Raw genomic sequence first — 19,565 nt, 5'->3', positions numbered from 1 at the left:
TAGTGAAAATTCCAGAGCAAATTTTTGAAAATGAAGCATTTAAATCGTCATCAAACACTTTCCAGACACAAAAACACTTTAAATTGACAAGTTGTAAGTCTTACAAGTGAGAATCATGATGCTAATTCAGCTAAAAGAACGAAAAGTTTGCTTGTTACAGCTTGTTAGAGTAAACCAGACAAAAAGATTAAAAAGAGTAAGAGTGAAAACATGATTTACTAATCTGTGTTCATGTTTTTTGTGTGATTTTATTTCCAGATTCCGACCAGCAAACCGGGATCTTTCAAACCGTGGGCCTTAAACATCTGAAACTGAAGTCAAACTATAACCACGATTAATCAAAAGTTATCTTACCAATACTCACACTACTAGTATAAACCTTCTTTACCTGCAAATGATCGACAAACATGAAACTTACGACTGAAATCACGGTGCTTATTGATCGTCAATGATATAAAATGTGAAATTAATGCACTACGACCACTTGATTTTACAGCTTTTTTTTGTAGCGTCACTGTTTCTGCAGCAACTAAACAAATATATAAACAGATCAAATAAATGCAGTGTTTCATCTCAGTTTATTTAATGACAGATACAGATTCACAGCAGAAGCTAAAGTCATGAAAACAGCAGGAATGTTTGCTAAACTAACGCAGATTTGTCTTCTTGTGGACTGAGGCTGATCAAACGTCGATGCGCCACACGGCTGCAGAGTCACCTGTTGGAGAGGAAACCTGCAGGAAGAGAAGAAGAAGAAGAAAATATAACCCAGCCTTCAAGGTGTTTGACATGAGGTTAGAAAAGGCAAATAAGGAGACGGTTCTGGGTGAAACTTGCATCATTATTGGTGTGTTGTTTGAAGTTAAAAATGGATGAACTCAGTGAAAAGTTGCAGAAAAAAATTACAATTTATTCTCTAAATTAACTGATAAATCTATAAATTGTTGAAAAATAGTGTAAAAATTACATTTTTTTTAGTTTACAATGGTCTTAAAGATTAAGCCGCTCTTGTTAATGTCACATTTCCATGTTTAAGAAACTGAAATCTGACAATATTTGACATTTATACCTTTATATTCCTTTTCCAAAACTTTGAATATCCTGACAATTTATTTTTTTTTTTTTTTTGGTAATTTAATTCTGAAACATAAACTTTCAAATATTACGTAATTATTAACAAGTGGAATTATTTACATGAAATATTTTTTAAGTCTTTTTTGCTTTATTTTTGATGATTATGACTTAAAGCTCACAAAAATCTGAAATCCAGTATCTCAAATTATTGTAATATTTCCTAAAATCGATAAAATCAAGAAAATATTGTAATATTTTATGATACTGGATTTCTGAGTTTCATGAGCTATAAGGCAGCAAAATTTAAAACAAATGAAATATTTTACATTACGTGTAATGAATATAGAATATCTGAAAGTTTACCTTTTTGGGGTACTCTGCAGTTGATAATTAATTTTTCTTATAAGAACACTTTTTATGTGTAAAAGCATCTTCTTAGTTTGCCACTATTTATCTACAAACAATACGAATTCATAGTTCACACTGTATGATAAGTCTAATTAACCTTAGCTATCATAATAATACACTTAATTCCTATTGCAACTTTCAAAATTGACACTACAGGGAGTTTTATAATAAAAAATAAGCAACAATAAACACAGAAAATGCAAGAAAAAATTAAGAAAACAATCAAACATTGCAAAAAGTATCAATAAAACTTGAGAAACAGGTCAAATCTGTCCAAACTAGCAATAAGAAGCACTTCCAGTCAATTTTTAAGCTAACATTAATGGTTAATTCTGTCTTTTCTTAAATTTGTCTCAGAGTTGTCCTGCTGCCTGAACAGACACTGCAACTAAAGGCAAGAGTAGAAAATGGAAAATCTGGAAACAAATACACTATTCTGGATCATTTCTATGCAGAAAACAAGATTAAAGACGTAGAAAAACCAACATTTCTACACACACCAAGAGATTTTATTTCAGCTGTGTTGGTTGCATAGTTGGTTGATGTGTAAACAGTGATCCTTTCTCAAAGTCTGTTGCTCACTATCAAGAAAAAGAATATTTAAAAAGCACATTTTCGGTCCGCGAAAAATAGGGTAGGGGTTAGGGTCCCCGGGGTGGTCAAGGGTTAAGGTCAACTATTAGGGGGGACCCTAGTAGGGATTACTATTTTCGGGGTAAAATTAGTGTAATCATACGACTATACTTTTTCTCGCCTTTTCCTCTCCGTGCCCCCCGACTTGCCTATTTTTCTGACTGTGCCCCCCTCACTCTTTCCCAGACTTTCCCCCTCTCTCACTCACGTTTAGCCTCACTCTCCCGGTCTCTCCCTCTCACGCTCCCTCTCACTCTTCGCTGTTTTCAAAGGACGTGGTGCGGAGTTTGGGACAGAGAAGTGAAGTCAAGACTTTGATTTCCGGTTCTGCCGGTAGCTTCCAAATGGGAAAATGCTTTTTCTTTTGTTTAAACCTTAAAATTTGTAAAAACGCAGCGTTTTTTTCCTTTCTCTACTTTTTGTTATTCGAATTTATTTTTTAAACGAAAAAACAAAGCGATTATTTGTTTTTTTTCTCATTTTATTTTGAAACGGAAAAACGAATGAGCGAACCATAAACAGATTAAAAATACACGCTAAGAATACAATACACTTAAGTTGTGGCCGCTTTTAAAAAAAAAATAAAAGTGCAATTTCTTATTTTCCTTTTTTGTTCAACGGAAATCCCCCTACAAATTGCGCATGCGCAGCGGGCGGAGCCTGCGGAAGTCCTGACGGGAAGGTCTTTTTGTTTGGGCCGCTGAGAGACTCGACAGTTGCTTCAATTCCCCTGGTTAACAACCGTTTTTTATCTGCATTAATTTCGGTGAGTACCTGTTTTGCCACCTTCTCTGTGTTCTCTAACGCTTTATCCTCCGGCCATAGATGCTGCTTTGTCAAGTTAGTGGGTGTAAAATGTCGTTTTTGAGCCGGGAATGTTGCCATCATGGGCGCCGCTGGAGGGCGAATTATGGTTTCTTCGAGTTCGGCGAGCTAGCTTAGCATTAGCATCTTTGCAGTTCGCAGACTTCGAGACTGCTGATGTTATCACGGGGTTTGTGGTGACATTTCGACAAGAGGTTGTGTTTGAGAACAGATTAGCGCTTAGGTTTGTTTTTACGCGTGTCGGCTGATGTTTAGTAGTTAATCTAACGTGGATAGCTAGCTAGCGGGCCCGGCTAGCCAGCGCTGGCTCGGCGCATGGCGAGGGCCGGAGTTAGCCAGGGCTAATCCACAGTTAGCCAGGTGTAGTTTAGAAGATCATCTACTTAAACCGAGCAGATCGCTATTCCCGGGAAATGTTTACCTACAGATTTCCAGATTCTTTGCTACATTTGTTCGCTCTGACTAAAGTGTGAAACTACAGCTGATTATTTTACCTTCCATCACCCACCAGCTCCGTTGTACCTCCACGGATTGTCTTTTGTCTGGTTAGTCATCTCCACCTTTTGTGTTGGTTTTATTGAAACACTTACCTGTAGTTTGACCCTGCCGTACTCATGGTTTGTAATAAAATTTGTTTCACAGTTCAGCTTTAGTTGACATTAGATTAAGTCAGTGTAATTGTAGAACTGGCTTTGTTAAAAGGATTTGATAATCCTATAAATAAGATATTTCGACATATAAAGCCACAGTCTGACTTTATTTTCACAGAAACTAGGACGGCAGTATATTGGATAAAACTGACATTAAGATATTCTGTTTTTCTGCCAAATATATATTGAAATTTTCAGAAATACATTGATTTTTGGTACCAATTGTTAAGTATTACTGATTGTAGACTAACTGTAGTGGTTTTTGTAGGGAAATACATCTACATTAAAAATAGAAAATAATTGTGAAAAGCAGTTTGGAACCTTTTTCACATAAAATAACACTGGTAAAGACATTCAAAATAATTTTTTGGTTTGGATGGCATTCTGATCGGGCCTTGGTCTCTTAAGAGCTTTGTGATGCTAAATTCAAACGATGAGACAAACCAGTTGTGCAAAACACTGCTGCAGACATGCCTGTTTTTACTCAACATCATCCTGTGTCTTGTAAATAAAGTTTAAAAACCTCTTGAAAAATCTTTGAACCAGTTGGCATTATGTTCGTTCAGCCAGACTTCTTTCATAAAAGTCATGAAAGCTAAGAATCATGCACAATTTTGTTTTCTTTTGGCAGCTTAAAAGTTTGAGTTAATGGCTCACTATATTGCATGTGCATGTCGTAAATACATGCTGAAATTATATGTTGTGCAGCATGAAAATAATTTCAACCTAGTTATGCTTAATGAGCAGGATGGGTGGTGAGAAACATTGTTTTTATTTCATACCAATGCCACAAAAAGGCAATCAGTGCTAGTTTTTTAAAAATATATGCATACGTTATGGTCTTCTGTGTCAATGCGTTGTGCACACTGTTTTGGTTTGTTTGGTAAAGGCTCGGTAAATTGATAATGCAGCTAGAAACTGTTGTCATTTGCAAACATTGCTGAATATGCCTTTAAGTACAGTTTGTTCTCCCTCAAACCCACGTAGTGATGGAACATTTCACCCTGTATAATTCTGTGGTTAGTTTAACAATAGTGCTCTGTGCAGACGGTGGTTGTGGTCTTTTCACGGTCGTTTTTTGCCAGCATCACCAGCTTTATCTTTCAGACTACCAGAAGCACATGTTTACTTACAGGCTTTAAGCTTAATTGTAAGAAGTGGGTTATCCTAAAGTGATTTACAGCGTGAAGGCATAACATTCACTTTCCGAGTTACACCCAGACGCTGGCATTACAAAACATAATTGAAGGGAACACTGTGTGCTGCTCAATTGAGTTTCAACTTGTCGTCTGAACAACTTGTGTAAACACGAACTGTCTGCGTGTTGTCTTTTTCAGGGTGTCTTTTATGAATAATCAAAAGCAGCAAAAGCCAACGCTAACCGGCCAGCGTTTCAAAACGAGGAAAAGAGGTCAGTGTTTCTGCTTTGCATGGCCAAGTCTTACCCTTTTGTAATTTTCTGAATCTTAACATGTGCGTCCTCTTCACACAGATGAAAAGGAGAGATTTGACCCTACTCAGTTTCAAGAAAGTATCGTACAAGGCTTGAATCAAACTGGCACTGATTTGGAAGCGGTTGCAAAGTTCCTTGATGCCTCTGGCGCCAAGCTTGACTACCGCCGGTATGCAGAGACACTCTTTGACATCCTGGTGGCCGGCGGCATGCTGGGTAAGTTCCTACTGTGTTTGTTACACCACAAGATGCTGTTTCACTAATGAATCTTTGTAGCTGTTTTGATACAGAAATGCAGAATATCTTCATGTAAGTGTGGTTACAGGCTGTGCCATGAAACCATGTAGTCGCTTTTTGCCCCTAAAAAATTTTTTTTTCTCTTCTCCAGCCCCAGGCGGGACTCTATCTGACGACATGACCCGCACCGAGTTCTGCCTCTTCACGGCACAAGAAGACCTGGAGACAATGCAAGCATATGCTCAGGTAGAAAGCCACTGTTTATACCCATTAATAGCCACTTATTATGTACAAAACGTGTAAAACAATCACATGATGCTGACAGGACATTTCTTGCATGAGTTACAGCTTTGAGCAAATCTTTTTCTCACTCAAACAGGTTTTTAACAAGCTGATCAGGCGTTACAAGTACCTGGAGAAGGGTTTCGAAGAGGAGATCAAGAAGGTGAGAGCTTTTACAACCAGGTCCTGAGCAGATGTTTTAACACTGTGTCGTGTATGTGTTTACATTAGTCGCACAACCTGTTGAGCTGGTTGGATGTGTCATTTTAATGTACAGTTAAGTGCTTTGACAGTTGGACAGGAGCTGATCGGTGATGTAACAGTTGATTGTAGTCTCATTTTTATACCAAAAAGTGCTGATTTATAGCTGTACCGTGACTTGGAAGACTTCAGGTTAGCAGGTAACTGGGCTGCAGCTGTTTATGTTTTACCATATTTTTAGTCTTTAAAATGTCAGATTGTTTTGCTAGGAAGCAGTGAGCTGATATTACAAGGCAGATTTAATCTCCTTGATTGTATAACGGAAACTACTTCCGCCTCTGTGGTGCTGTAAACGGTGTGAATGTTCCTATAGTCTTATCACAGGTTTAAGGTCAGCCGAAAAACACAACAACCCTTCATTTGTTTTCTCTTTGCAGTTGCTGCTGTTTTTAAAGGGGTTCACTGAGTCTGAGCGCAACAAACTAGCCATGCTGACCGGCATCCTGCTGGCCAACGGCAACATATCAGCCTCCATCCTGAGCAGCCTCTACAACGAGAACCTCGTCAAAGAGGGTGAGGACTCTTTTAGCAACGGCCGATAAAGCTTTGTCGTTACGTCATCCCATCTGAGTTTGTAATGGCGCAAATCTAAGCTTTTCTTCTTTGTTACAAATTTTGTATTCAGTGAGCAAAACTTATCCTCTTGTCTCTCTCAGGAGTATCTGCAGCCTTTGCTGTCAAGCTGTTCAAGTCCTGGATCAATGAGAAGGACATCAACTCTGTTGCTGCCAGTCTCCGCAAAGTCGGCATGGACAACAGGCTGATGGTAAACTATTAGAAATCACAGATAACATCATGAACCGTGTGTAGATTTGTGCATGCAACACCTGTGTAATCTGCCACTTTACACGTTTCTGAAGCTGTTGCAGCTCATTTGAGTGTGAATATCTGCCTCACAGGAACTCTTTCCTGCCAACAAACGGAGCTGCGAGCATTTTTCTAAGTACTTCACCGACGCCGGGCTGAAGGAGCTGTCCGACTTCGCCCGCAACCAGCAATCCATCGGCGCCCGCAAGGAGCTGCAGAAGGAGCTCCAGGAGCAGATGTCCCGCGGTGACCCTCAGAAGGAGGTGTGTTGGCAGCGAAGCCTCTCATCTAAATTTACATCACAGTTTATTTATAATGTTGTGTACAACATCGGGTGGCTCTAGGGTGACAAATTTGCAAATACAAACTATCCAGCTGCTGTAAATAATGTTTGGGTGAAGCCGCTCAGACTGTTGTGGTCTGAACGTCACCACTGTTTGTTTCTGCTTACAGATTTTAGTGTTCCTCGTCAACACTTCCCTCTTTGCCACGTTGCCTAATTTTTATTTGTGACTAGCGAAGAGCACATTGACAAAGGCACAGAGTCGTGATTCTGAATATAAATGAGCAGTTTAGGTGTCAGGAAAAGCAGAAGCGGTTTTATAAGCTTGTTTTTGAGGCAGCAAATGCAGTCACTGAGTCAACGCAATTGCGGTGATGTTTAGCAACTTATACAGAACATTAACTCTGCTGCGTTTGTCTCTCAGATTATTGCCTTCACCAGGGAGGAGATGAAAAAGGCCAACCTCTCTGAGCAGGCCATGATCGGTATCATCTGGACCAGCGTGATGAGCTCCGTGGAGTGGAACAAGAAGGAAGAGCTGGTGACCGAACAAGCCATCAAACACTTGAAGGTACGACAGAGTCCTGGAAGGAGTTTAAACGTCTCTGATAGGGTTAAATAAAACACTCAAATGACCTCATCCATCAGTTACTCAACCAGCGCATGAGATTTGCTCGTGTGTGCAAAGATTGAGCAATAAAATGTGAACTTGCCAGTGACTGCAGGAGCTGGCAAGTCTGGAAATGTTTGAGTTTAAGGCCTGAATGTTATTCATGGCGGTGAAATGCAGTGTTTATAGGAATCAGTGCAGCCAGTGTTTTAAAATGCTAAATATTTGTTTTAGTCTTGTAAAACATCCAGAAACCATTCAATTGTGTATATGCAGCATGATTTGCGGTTTTAGTGTGATTTATTTTGTCAGATGAGGTTTTTGTACAAGCAGGTGCACGACAGATGTTCAGGAATACACTAAATGTTTTTATTTCTACAACCTACTGTTCCTGTCATTCAGGCTTGAATTCAAGCTCAGTGCAGAAGCCTGTGCAAACTTGTTTTGCTGCTTAACCACAATTTGCAATTTTTATGATGATCTTTTTGTCTGTTAAAAATGACAACAACAAAAAAGGAGGGCGATGTCGGTTAAAGCTGTATTTAAAAACCTCGAGTTTGCTGTAAATCTGAGTTTTAATCACTCGATAATGAGGGATATTACAGCTTGTGGTCTCGTTTCTGCAGCAATACAGCCCTCTGCTGAAAGCCTTCACCTCCCAGGGTCTGTCCGAGCTCAGCCTGCTGCTGAAGATCCAGGAGTACTGCTACGACAACATCCACTTCATGAAGGCCTTTCAGAAGATCGTGGTGCTCCTCTACAAAGGTCTGAGTCCACAGAGCCTCCACAGCTGCATCAAGTCGCCTTATATAAACCCTCCACTGACAGTCTGTCTCGTTTTGTTTTAGGTTTATGAAAGTCGGTTCACTTTAAACGCTGAGAAGTACGAGGTCATTTTTCCACATTTCCTTGACCTTAATCTGTTGTAGCTCTAATGCTTGGTGTCGTTTTTAACAACAAAACTCTTGTAAGTCTGGCTTCAGCGTCTGATTGGTGCATTTATTTCCCTAAAGAGCTGCAGCACATTGTTTAAAAACTAAGAGAACAGTTCAAAGCTCTCCCCACCAAGCATCAGTAAAGCGTTTCTTCTTTAAGTGAACCTTTACAAAGTCACATTTCAGGCACTTTGAGTGAATGTTTATTGTGTGAATCCTGCTGCACAGCTCTGACGCTGCTGTTTTTCCTCCTGACAGCGGATGTATTGAGCGAAGAGGCCATACTGAAGTGGTACACTGAAGCCCACCTTGCCAAGGGGAAGAGCGTTTTCCTCGAGCAAATGAAAAAATTTGTGGAGTGGCTGAAGAACGCAGAAGAAGGTAAGCAAAAAAAGACACTTCCCGCCTCGGGCAGTAAATGTTTAAGGTCGATATTTGTACTTGTCGCAGCAGGAAAAACTCGTAACTTTGCTGCTGCATTTGAGGTATGTCAGCAAACTGTATAAACTTTATTACAGTTGTGTTTTACAAGACGCATGTCAACCTTTTGAAGTCTTTTAGTCAATAAAGTATCTAAAAAATGTTGGATAATCGCAATTTCCCAAAGTCCAAATTGATGGATTTAAATGTCTTGTTTATTTTAACATCATAGCAGACAAAAGAAACAAGCAGATGATCACATTTTTAAAGCTGAAACAAAGATGTATCTTTAGTTTTTGGCTTAAAAAATGATGAACAGGTTATTCAAAGTAATGTTATGTTAATATATCAGCTCCGGTGAGATGTGAAATTGGTTATAGTTTATTAATTTTAGCCCAGTGTTAAACTGTGAGTTTGATTGGTTGTTAATCCGGGTTTCTGGTTGTGTTTTTGTGCAGGATTCTAACTATAATATTGAGTTTTTGTTGAGATTTACAGTCATGCAACTTGGCATCGTTTTCAGTTTGGCTAATCGTTACAATTGACAAATAATGAAAAACCGTATTTACAATTTCCGTAAAAATGCAGTCTTCTCTGATTTTCTGGTTTCATCCAGCCAAGAGACAAAACTAAAAGCAACAAATCCTCAGATTTGAGAAACAGAAACCAGAGAAACAAATGAATAAATTGATCAGTTTTTCTGATTGATTGACAAGCAGCTGTTAAAGCTTCATATAAAGCAGTGCAGTGCAAACGCTGTGACCTCAGTGCTAAAATGTGCCTGTATTTATGTGTAATCAACTTGTGTTAAGGTGCAAAATGAAACTGAGCATCACAAAAGTCCACTTGATGGCAGAACAGTTGTTAGATTATGGAGTGTATCTCATAAAAGCAACACTGATTGTGTCTTTAGCACAGAAATCTTGAAACTTTGCTCGAATTTGTGGTGATTTTGCATCTGTTGGTAGTTGACTTTCATTACATTTGCATCTTTTTGTGGCCTTTTGCATTTATTTCTGCTCCTTTTTGTAGCATTTTGTGTCTCTTTTGGGGCATTTTTGTAACATTTTGTGTGTCAACAGCAACACTGATAGTGTGTTTGGCCAAAAACTCTTGGAACTTTTCTCGAACTTAACAGTAAAACACTCAGAAATCAGAGACTATTTAACTAGAGGCATAAATCTTCCTTTTTCTGTTAGTCAGGATTTGAAGGTTTTACCTTTTGAATTCTTCTACCACAAGTCATCTGAAGCAACATTTCAACTATTATGAGATAAAATTAAGAGTTTATGGTTGCTTTCATGATCTTGTGTTGTTTTTTCTCTTCAATAATAACGAAAATGACAAATGAAATTGCAAGTTTATTTGTGAACATTTGCCGTTTTCTTTGTCAAGTTTATTATTCAGACATTTTAAGGACTTTGAACTTCAGTCTTTTGCTTCAGTAAGTGTCAGAATAATAATAAAAGTGATTTTTGTTTGCAGATCTACATGAAATCTTGAGTTGTTTTGCTTGACTGTGTGTTTTTGTTGTCCCTGCAGAGTCAGAATCAGAGGAAGAGGAGGCGGACTAAAACCTCCATCGCCAGACGAGCTTTTTTCTTTCTTTTTCTTTTTTTTTTTTAACAAGTAGCAGCAGGAGCAGTAGAATGTCTTTGCCCTTCTTTCTCTTCTACCTCCTGTTACTTATTTATCCTCAAACACACACAAACATCCTTCCACCACTCCAAAACATTGAAACGTTATTTAAACACGACAGGAAAACAAGAAGAAGGGCTCTGTCCTTAAAGTGGAAAACCATGAATCCTCCCTCTCTATTTTTTTTATTATTCTTATTATTTTTTTTGGGTATTATTATCGTTGTAATGCCTTCTGTAATCTGGAAAGAAAACATTCCATGTGATCTCGACGAATCTGAATTTGAAAACCTTCACCTTTCTGCCATGCGACTACGAGGCCGACGACAAGAAATAAAATGTTTTTGCCAAAGTTTTCTCAACTCCTGCCCCTTGTAACTTTTTTTTTTTTTTTTTTGCCCCGCTCATGTTTTGGCTCGTGTTCAGTCTTAAACTTGGCCTTCTTTCTTGACTTTTGGGTAAACCTGTACTGCCTGTCGAGGTGGATGTGGTCAGTCCGTGAGAAGACACGCCCCCCCTGTAAGATGCCTCGCCAGCTAACCGATTATTATTGGTTTCTACTTTCTTTAATCTGATATAAAAACCGATTTGACTTTTTTATGAAATAAAGATTATTGAAATGGTTCTCACTGTGGTGTCTGTCCATGATTGGTTATTTTATTTAAAAACAATCACCGTTGATTTAAAGTGTTTTAATAATATTTGTAATCAATACAAGCCTTAACTTTAATTACAGCTCTTCAGAACGCCTGATGAAAGAAGCCATGAAGGTAAGAACTCGTGTCCTCTGCAAATAAACTCTCCAGGGATGAAATCATGTACAGCTGTGTTGTTATTTTAGAAATTATCTATGAGAATATTCGCTTTAAAAATGTCTATAGATTAAAAAAAAGGAAAAACATTAAATAAGTTCATGGAAGCCCATTGCTGCCTGAAAGAAAATGAAAATGTTCATCAAAATTAAAAGATTAAAGATTAAAGTGACTTAAGCTTTAATCATGTGGCTTTGAATCATTTTCCTTGCAGCACCTACAATCATAAATTTACTGCTTGGCAATAAATAATTACTGGTGTTTGTGCAGAAGCACTTCAGATTTACAGAAGAATAAAAGTTTCAAACCTTGTAATTATGGATTATGGTTTCATATTTACAAGGATGTGCAGGTAGTTAAGTTTTTCTTGATTTAATGCGTTATTTTTAAACGTAAAATGTCTCATTAAACTTGTGTAAACAAACATCAGCTTTTGCAAGAGTGAGTTGCATTGTGGGTGGCAGAATGGAAAATGAGCTAAGCTGAATTATCTATGAACAATTTCCTTTTGCTCTGTCTGATTGGATGCACATTAAAAGACAAAAGTCTTCTTAGTAGTGACAGCAACAACAACAAAGTTGTGAACTGCTCCAGTCTTTCCCTGTGGGTTTGCTGCACATCAGCATCGTTTGTGCTAATGTTGTGTGTCTGTGCCAAGTTTTGTCACGTATGTGTTTGGTGCTATTTCGGTGTATTTCGGTCCTTTTATTTCTCTTTCTGATAATATCTTGTCACCTTTTGGCCATTTTGCGTGTCTTATTGGTTGTTTATTGTTTTTTTTGGTCATATTTGCATCTTGTGGTTGTTTGTTGTGCGCATCTTGTGTCACATTTTGGTCGTTTCCCCTCTGTGTTCATTTTTGTAGCATTTTGTGTCTCTTTGGGGCCATTGTGGGTCTCTTGATGGTGATTTTTCATCACATTTGCATCCCTTTGTGGCCTTTTGCATTTATTTCTGCTCATTTTGCATCACATTTTCTCTTTGGGGCTATTTTTGTAACATTTTGTGTCTATTATGTCATTTTTGTAACATTTTGTGTCTCTTTAGGGTAACATTTTTTGTCACATTTTGTGTCTCGGGCTATTTTTGTAACATTTTGTGTCTATTTTAGGTCATTTTTGTAACATCTTGTGTCTCTTTGAGGTCATTTTTTTATCACATTTTGTCTGATTGGGGTCATTTTTGTAACATTTTGTGTGTCTGGAGTCATTTTTGTCTCTGGGATAATTTTTGTCACATTTTGTGTCTCTGGGATAATTTTTTGTCACATTTTGTGTCTTTGGGAACATTTTGAATCTCTGGGGTCATATTTGTCACATTAGGATCATTTTTTTGTCCCTTTTTGTGTCCCTTTCGGATAATTTTTGTAATATTTTGTATCTCTTCTGGGTCATTTTGGTCATTTTGCATCTCTTGATGGTTTTTAATCACATTTGCGTCTGTGGCCTTTTGCATTTACTTTTGCTCATTTTGCATCACATTTTGGGTATTTTGTGTATTTTTGTAGTCAGTTTTGAAACATTTTGGTCACTGTGTGTCTTTGGGTCATTTTTTCACGTTTTTATCATTTTGTGCCTGTTTTTGTGACGTTTTGGTCATTTTGCATTTCTTTATAGCCACTTTTTGTTCTTTAAAATCACCTTTCGACAAATTTTGATCATTTTGTGCAACATTTTTCATAATTTTTGGGTCTCTTTGTGGTCATTTTGCATCTCTTGATGGTTGTTTTTTGTCCCATGCACCTCTTTGTGGTCATTTAAATTTGATTTTGGTCATTTTGTGTTCCTTGCGGTCATTTTGTGTCTCTTTGTTGCAATGTTTTCGTCATGTTTTGGCAACATTTTAGCCAGTTAGTGTCTGATTGTGGTCATTCATTTTGTTTTTGTGTGGAAACACTTTTTTTTTGCCACGTTTTGGTCTCTGTATCCCGATGCGGTCAGTTTTTGCAGCATTTTGGTGATTATGTATGTCTTTTGAGCCATTTAGCATCTTTTGATGGTCGTTTTTCTTCATATTTGCATCTTTGTGGTCATGTGCATTTAATTCTGCTCATTTTGAGTCACATTTTGGTTGTTTTGCATCTTTTTGTAGCAGTTCTGTGTTCTTTTGAGTCATGTTTTGTAATATTTTGGTAATTTTATGTCACATTTGGCTCATTTTGTGTCTTTGGGGCCATTTCCTTGTCAGATTGTGATCCTTCTGTGTCCTTGAGGTCAATTTGTGTCGCATCTTGGTTATTATGGGTCTCATTTTGTTTCACATGTCTTTGTTGCCGTTTTGTCTTTTTAGGGTAATTTAAATCTCTCTCATCTCGTCTCTCTGGAACATCCTTCATAGATCAAAGCCCTTCCTTCTGACTGGTAAGTTTGTTAATTTATGTGTCGATTTTGATGTATCTTTTCCTATCTGGGGGTTGTGGTGGGGCTTGCAACTGTTTCAGAGTTTGACAAAACTGAGTTAAGAAATGAGGCAACAGTTTTCCTCTAGATCTGGCATTTTAAACACCTGATGAAGTCTTTAAGCACATTTCTAGCATGTGACCTTCTATTAAAATAGTGTATTTACTGTCAGCAGAAATTAAGTCACAAATTACACAAACAAGGCAGTTTAACATCCTAATTTTTATTGTACAAAAATACATTTTTCTCTTCAAGCAGCTTCTCGGTATTTGCGATGTGCAAAGGACAGTTGATTCAAGTACATTTTCACACAGTTGCTCATTTGATTTAGAGGTAGGCCTTCATGTTTAAAACAGGTCTGAGGTAGTGTGCAACATTTCCCACTGATAGTTTAGTGCTGTGAGATAAAGATCAAGAGATCCGGTTGATCGTAGAAGGATTACATCCACATGTTCTCCAAATTAGTGCAAGCCGGGGCGTCCCGCATTCATGTGCTCTCAGAACGTTGCAGTTCTGTGTTTTTAAAGTGAAAAAAAAGAAGTTGTGCAACAATGCAAAAGTAAACAGTTCAGCACACTGCTAATAAATTCATCAGAACAGTTCAGGCTAAAATTAGAAGTTTCAGCAAAGATACACAAAAAGCCACAATGCAGGAACAAATCCCTCATTTCTGCTTCAACGAAGCCTAAAATATCTTTCAGTTCCCAGTTGAAATATCAGGTCTAGATTCATGTCATTGCAGTCGAATCGAAAAGCAGATTTTCTTTTTAAAGTGTTTTTACAAGCGTTATCTCGCTTTGCAGGATTAGCGGCGTAGCAACAGAACACTGATGTCTCGCCTGCAAATGGAAAAAAGTGACTTCATTTGTGCAATTTGCAGGATGTGATTAGCTGCAAAGTGACCAATAAACTAATGAGACTGAACAGGAAATCATATTTACTGTGAGTGTGCAAAGAAGTGACAGCTGTGGCTCCACATTTATCCAAACTCAGAGAAATAAGCGCCCTGATTTTGTAAAAGCTTGCAAAGCACGATGAAAATATCCAAATTAATCCTCCATGTTTGCGTGATTTTAAAGAACATTTGGTGATTTGCTTCATTCCTGACATTTTGGCCGCCAAACTATTAGTGCAGTTCTTCTAGATTCTCCCTAAATACCCAACATACCAACCCTGCAGAAGTTAGCTTGAAGCTAACTCTACATTTAAGCACCGATCACATCGATGCAGCTCTCTTCTGTTCAACTTTGAGATCAATTCATGAAGCCCAGTGTTAATGTGAATATTTGGCATCAGTTTATCCACATTGCATCTAAAATCCATCCTTTCTTGATTTTCTACTTTTTCTTACAGGCAACGGACCCCACGAAAAGGTCAAAACCAACAATGACATGTAAGTGTTGTCTCCCAGTGTAGCAGGAAATATCTCAACAGTACCTCCAAGTTCTGAGAAAGTTTTAAAGAAAGCGTTTTAATCTTTAATTTCAGTTTGTCCTTTGGCCTACATTAACTCCATGGGAGTAAGGAAAGGTGAAAATTAGCTGTTTTTTAGGTTTTCTTTGTAGCTTTTGGAGGGTGTTTTACATGTAAGGATTCAGTCTTTTCATGCATGCATGTCAGCTTATATGGAATATCTTGTCAATTAAACAGATTTAACCCTATTTAAATAACATGCATATTAATGAAATGAGACTTTATCATATTTATCTGTGCTTTGGATTTGCAACAAGCAAACACTATTATCTGATTCTGCATCAGAAACACTGGATGTTGCCACCTCGATGTCTCACAGACTGTTTAGTGTCTATATTCTTTGTCTTTGCTGGTTCTATGATGCACTTTTTGTTTATTTTTTCAAAGACACGTGAATATCTAATATATTTTTTGCTATTTTCCGTATTTTTCCATTTGGCTCATACAGATGAAACACCCAAAGGCACTGACGTGTTCACTAATGGGATTTGTTGACTGTAAGAAAAGCAGAAAATCTCTAAAGTTGTCCTTTAATGTAGCATAAATGAGCACATTGGAGCAGTAGAGCGCCCCCTAGTTGCAGGACGTGGTGTAAAATATCAACTGTGACTTTCAGATTCCTGAGAAGAGATCAGTTCTGTCAGTGTTGTTGCAGTTCCCGTCAGTCACCACCAGAGGCGAGGCTTTAATGCCCCTTTAAATCGCCCCCTGCGTGATTCCGATGATTCCTGACAGCACTTGAAGGCAACGCTGAACTGACAGCGACCACTGCAGTAGCTGCTCTTCAGTTTCCTTCATGTGACTGAAGGCGACACGCTTTTCTTTCTGTTTTTTTAGGAGTTGGCTGGTGGGGTAGTTTGGACTATTGGTGGGACTTAAAATAGCCCCACGTCAGGTGCAACTTTACACATCGGCTCAGGTTACAGCTCAGCCAAAACACAGAGGGTCACAAAGTGCTCGTCAGTGTCAAATCTGTCCTTTGTTGTCTCGTCTAACCCCCAAAAATAAATACAGTCATATATGTACAAAGTCCTACATGTAAACAAAAACATCCACATCTGTGCGGAGCCGCTTCGTTTCACACAGCAGCCGAGTGTTTCCCTCCGTCTCTGAGCTGTGGAGGCAAAGAAACGCTTATTTTTACCACCAAACACACCAAAATCAAAGTGCAGTGACAGTTTTCCAGACAACACGAACCTTAATCAATTTAAATCTGCAAAAATATCAACTTTATGGAGTCAGTTTAAGTCTCCAAACCCCAGATTTGACTGTCATTCTACTTTTATTCACAGTAATTATTTTATTTAATGTCTTTAAATCACATATTATTTACTATTTACTGGTATTAATGAGATTTTCAGCTCGTCATGAACACAAGAAACTAACATGTTGAAATAAGTTGAAGAAGATCACTCTAATATAATGAAAAAGTGGATTAGTGATGCTTTGTTTTCTGTTTTGCAGATGCATCGAAATCCTCATGACTTCTGCGAATGTAAATTTCAGTTTTTCATTTCAATGCAGTTGTGACATAATGTTTCTGATACTGTGCCAGTTTATAGTTTCCATTTATAGCTGCAAGCAGTTGGCCAGACATCATCTCAGACTGTAAACACTTCAGATCCTCTCCTGCACATGTAAGCCACAGTATCACAAATACAAATTATTAAATTACTATTTTAATTTTTTTTTATAAAACTCAGATTTTCTCCATATTTATGTGCTTTCAAGTTAGTGTTTTTATTGATTTTATCTTTTTTAACCTGGAACACTCAATCTCCAAGCCCCAAAGTCTTGAAAAACAAACAAAATAGTAATTTTAAAAAAAAAAAAAATCAGTGATTTATCATTAAATTTAACTAAGTCTGTACTGAGTCAAAGACTTGCTCTTATTTTACACCTCTGAAGGCACCGCAGCTTGTTTTCATTTAGTGTCGTCAGTCACTGCAGAAACAGGTGCCACTTGGGTCAAACCAAATCATTGCTGAACCTCGCACACTCAGCACCTGCAGATCTATTTTCAACATAAAGAGGATGCAGCCGGCACAGGTGCATCATCCGCTCCGCTTTCAGAGGCCTCAGACCGGCTGCCGTGACTTTGGAGCATAAAGTGGCTGTGCGTAAAAGGCTACGGTGACTTTGGAGCCGATACGAGCCGTGCGTAAAAGCCGGTGGTGATTTCGGAGCATGTGGCTGTGCGTAAAATGCTGCAGTGTTTTTGGAGCAGATTCTAGTTGTGCGTAAAAGCCGGTGGTGACTCTGAAGCATAAACTGGCTGTGCGTAAAAGGCTGCGGTGACTTTGGAGCCGATACGAGCTGTGCGTAAAATCCGGTGGTGATTTTGGAGCATGTGGCTGTGCGTAAAGGGCTACAGTGTTGTTTGGAGCAGATACTAGTTGTGCGTAAAAGCCGGTGGTGACTCTGAAGCATAAACTGGCTGTGCGTAAAAGGCTACAGTGTTGTTTGGAGCAGATACTAGTTGCGCGTAAAAGCGTTTGGTGACTTTGAAGCACAAACTGGTTCTGGTGACTTGGGAGAAAATGGTGTGCGTAAAAGTAAGCTAGGAGCCGTTCTGGACTGCAGGTGTTAGTTTTTGTGTGCTGCTTGTTCGTGTGTAAAAGCCACTCACCAGTTTCCTCTGGTTGCTGAGGCAGAAAGTGCAGATGGGCCGCAGAGGGGGCGCACTGAGCGCAGCGGGGCCGTGCAGGATGCTCTGGTAGCGGATGCAGGGCTGCCCGTCCCGGCAGTCCTCCCCCAGCAGCAGCACGTTGGCCAGGTGGGAGATGTAGCTGGAGGCCAGGCGCAGCGTCTCTATCTTGGAGAGCTTTCTGTCGGCGGGCTCGGTGGGAATGAGTGTGCGCAGCGCCGTGAAGGCCGAGTTCACGCTGTGCGTCCTGTCCCGCTCCCGCGCGTTGGCCGCCTGTCTTTGTTTGCTCACTCCGGACAGACGCGAGTCTGCGCCGCCTCGTCCACCTCCGCTGCCGCTCCTCCTCCGCCTCCTCCTTCGTCTCGTTGCACCGGTTCGAGATCCTCCCGTCTCCTTCCCGACCTGCCCCGGTTCTCTGCGCGGGCTGCAGCCGCCGGTAGACTTTCCGTCGGAGCTGTCGCTGCCGCTGCCGCTGTCCAGGTCGTCCAGGTCGGAGGCGAAGGCGTCGTGCTGCGCGCTGCGGTCGCTGCCTGTAGACTTCATCCTGCCGCTGCTCTGGTCTGACTGCAGCTGCTGCCGCGGTGCAGACCGACGGCTGCACAGCACTTTATCCTGGAGGTGAAAATAGCACCGGGGGGCCAAGCAGCTGCCGCCGATCCGGTGACCGAGGGGGTTTGCGCCGTCCTGCCCCCCGGCGGATCAGCATACCTTTCTAATGAATGACGGCTGCTTTCTGGGTCGCCAAGCCGCCGCGGAAAAGGGAAGACAGGTGGAGCCTAAAGGAGGGGAGGAGGAGGCACCTGTTGTGGTCTGAAGGATGCAGGTTTAAATTAGGCTCGACCGATACGAGGCGTCCTCCAAGGCCAATAGCAGACATTTCATACTGAACAGGTGATCAGGAGGAAGAAATGCAGAGAAAAGGCCTGCAAATGTACAATTTTAAACTTTTCATTGATCGATTAAATAGATTTGTGCAGCTCAATATAAAAATCACAGAGAAAAGGGCAAAATCTTACAAATGCAAAATAATTAAACATATTTAGGAAATACTTATTATGAAAACAAGTTGGATTTTGCCCTGTTTCCATTCATCTTTCCACTTTGGTGATGACAGTCTGCTTTTCTGGATTCGATCACATTAAAATTACATTTTGTCCTTTTCAAGTGTTTTAATGTCAGTAAAAACATTGCAGCATTATTTTACTCCTTTAGCCTTTTGTGTCTGAGGTTGCAACTCTGCTGCTCTATTGTTGGAGTAGAATTAATTAAAGAAAAAAGAAAAGGATAGGAGTGCTTTTACATTTTCCATTTGGGTGAAGCAAAGTTTGAGAAATTGTGAATTTTAGTTTGACTTTGCTTCAGATTTAGTTGCAGAAATACAAGCTGTTCATTTGACAGAAATCAAACGTGGCATTAATTTTAATTGTTAAGTTAATGTTGATAGACTTAAGATTACTGGATCTGTTCCTGCTGAGGTGAACCTGTTGTAATGATATTTTTTTTGGATTATTATTATCTATTTACACTCTAAAATGTCACCATGACTGAATTAAATACTTAATTTCCAGATAAAAATTCGATTTCTTGATTTCTTTTAAGTGTTAAACGTTATTTTGATGAGCTGTGTTGATGTAAACAGGCTGCTAGTTGCATCAACTCAATCCTTTGTGTGACTGAAACTCAAATTTCTGCATTAATTTAAAGCAAAATTCAAATTGT

The 19,565-nt window shown here is 39.2% G+C and overlaps 3 protein-coding genes across 4 annotated transcripts in view; 2 read left to right on the top strand and 1 right to left on the bottom strand.

Annotated features, from left to right (window-relative positions):
* Nucleotides 1-1,200, top strand: part of aox6 (aldehyde oxidase 6) — a 32,464-nt gene extending 31,264 nt beyond the window's left edge. The window contains exon 34 of one of the 2 annotated variants that reach the window (XM_055008135.1): nt 259-1,200. In XM_055008135.1, coding sequence (XP_054864110.1) covers nt 259-309 — 51 coding nt within the window. In that variant the 3' untranslated portion in view covers nt 310-1,200. The remainder of the gene's footprint in view (nt 1-258) is intronic. The other variant, XM_023273677.3, reaches the window with a different exon arrangement.
* A 1,554-nt stretch (nt 1,201-2,754) lies between these two features.
* bzw1a (basic leucine zipper and W2 domains 1a) lies at nt 2,755-11,140 on the top strand. Its single transcript, XM_023273680.3, has 12 exons — nt 2,755-2,881; nt 4,928-5,001; nt 5,083-5,259; nt 5,432-5,526; nt 5,660-5,725; nt 6,201-6,336; nt 6,480-6,589; nt 6,723-6,893; nt 7,338-7,484; nt 8,150-8,288; nt 8,717-8,839; nt 10,421-11,140. Exons 2-12 carry the CDS (start codon nt 4,938-4,940, stop codon nt 10,450-10,452), a joined length of 1,260 nt encoding a protein of 419 aa, XP_023129448.1. The 5' UTR covers nt 2,755-2,881; nt 4,928-4,937; the 3' UTR covers nt 10,453-11,140.
* Nucleotides 10,485-18,575, bottom strand: si:ch211-246m6.4 (basic helix-loop-helix transcription factor scleraxis). The gene is made up of 2 exons (XM_023296517.3): nt 17,829-18,575; nt 10,485-16,313 (listed from the first exon to the last, which is right to left on the bottom strand). The coding sequence occupies exons 1-2, from the start codon at nt 18,387-18,389 to the stop codon at nt 16,278-16,280; spliced, it is 597 nt and encodes a 198-aa protein (XP_023152285.1). The 5' UTR covers nt 18,390-18,575; the 3' UTR covers nt 10,485-16,277.
* Nucleotides 18,576-19,565: the final 990 nt, after the last annotated feature.

This window comes from Amphiprion ocellaris, chromosome 24 (assembly GCF_022539595.1).
Source record: "Amphiprion ocellaris isolate individual 3 ecotype Okinawa chromosome 24, ASM2253959v1, whole genome shotgun sequence".
Taxonomy (NCBI): Eukaryota; Metazoa; Chordata; class Actinopteri; family Pomacentridae; genus Amphiprion; species Amphiprion ocellaris.
This window is presented reverse-complemented; position numbering and strand designations above follow the sequence as displayed.

Bases quoted from the DNA above. Each gene is read 5' to 3' on its own strand.
- bzw1a (XM_023273680.3), top strand. From the start codon at position 4,938: ATGAATAATCAAAAGCAGCAAAAGCCAACGCTAACCGGCCAGCGTTTC. The intron at 5,726-6,200 runs GTGAGAGCTTTT...TTCTCTTTGCAG, and splicing joins TCGAAGAGGAGATCAAGAAG to TTGCTGCTGTTTTTAAAGGG. The intron at 6,337-6,479 runs GTGAGGACTCTT...TGTCTCTCTCAG, and splicing joins CGAGAACCTCGTCAAAGAGG to GAGTATCTGCAGCCTTTGCT.
- si:ch211-246m6.4 (XM_023296517.3), bottom strand. From the start codon at position 18,389: ATGAAGTCTACAGGCAGCGACCGCAGCGCGCAGCACGACGCCTTCGCC. The intron at 16,314-17,828 runs GTGAGTGGCTTT...TTGCCTCCACAG, and splicing joins TCAGCAACCAGAGGAAACTG to CTCAGAGACGGAGGGAAACA.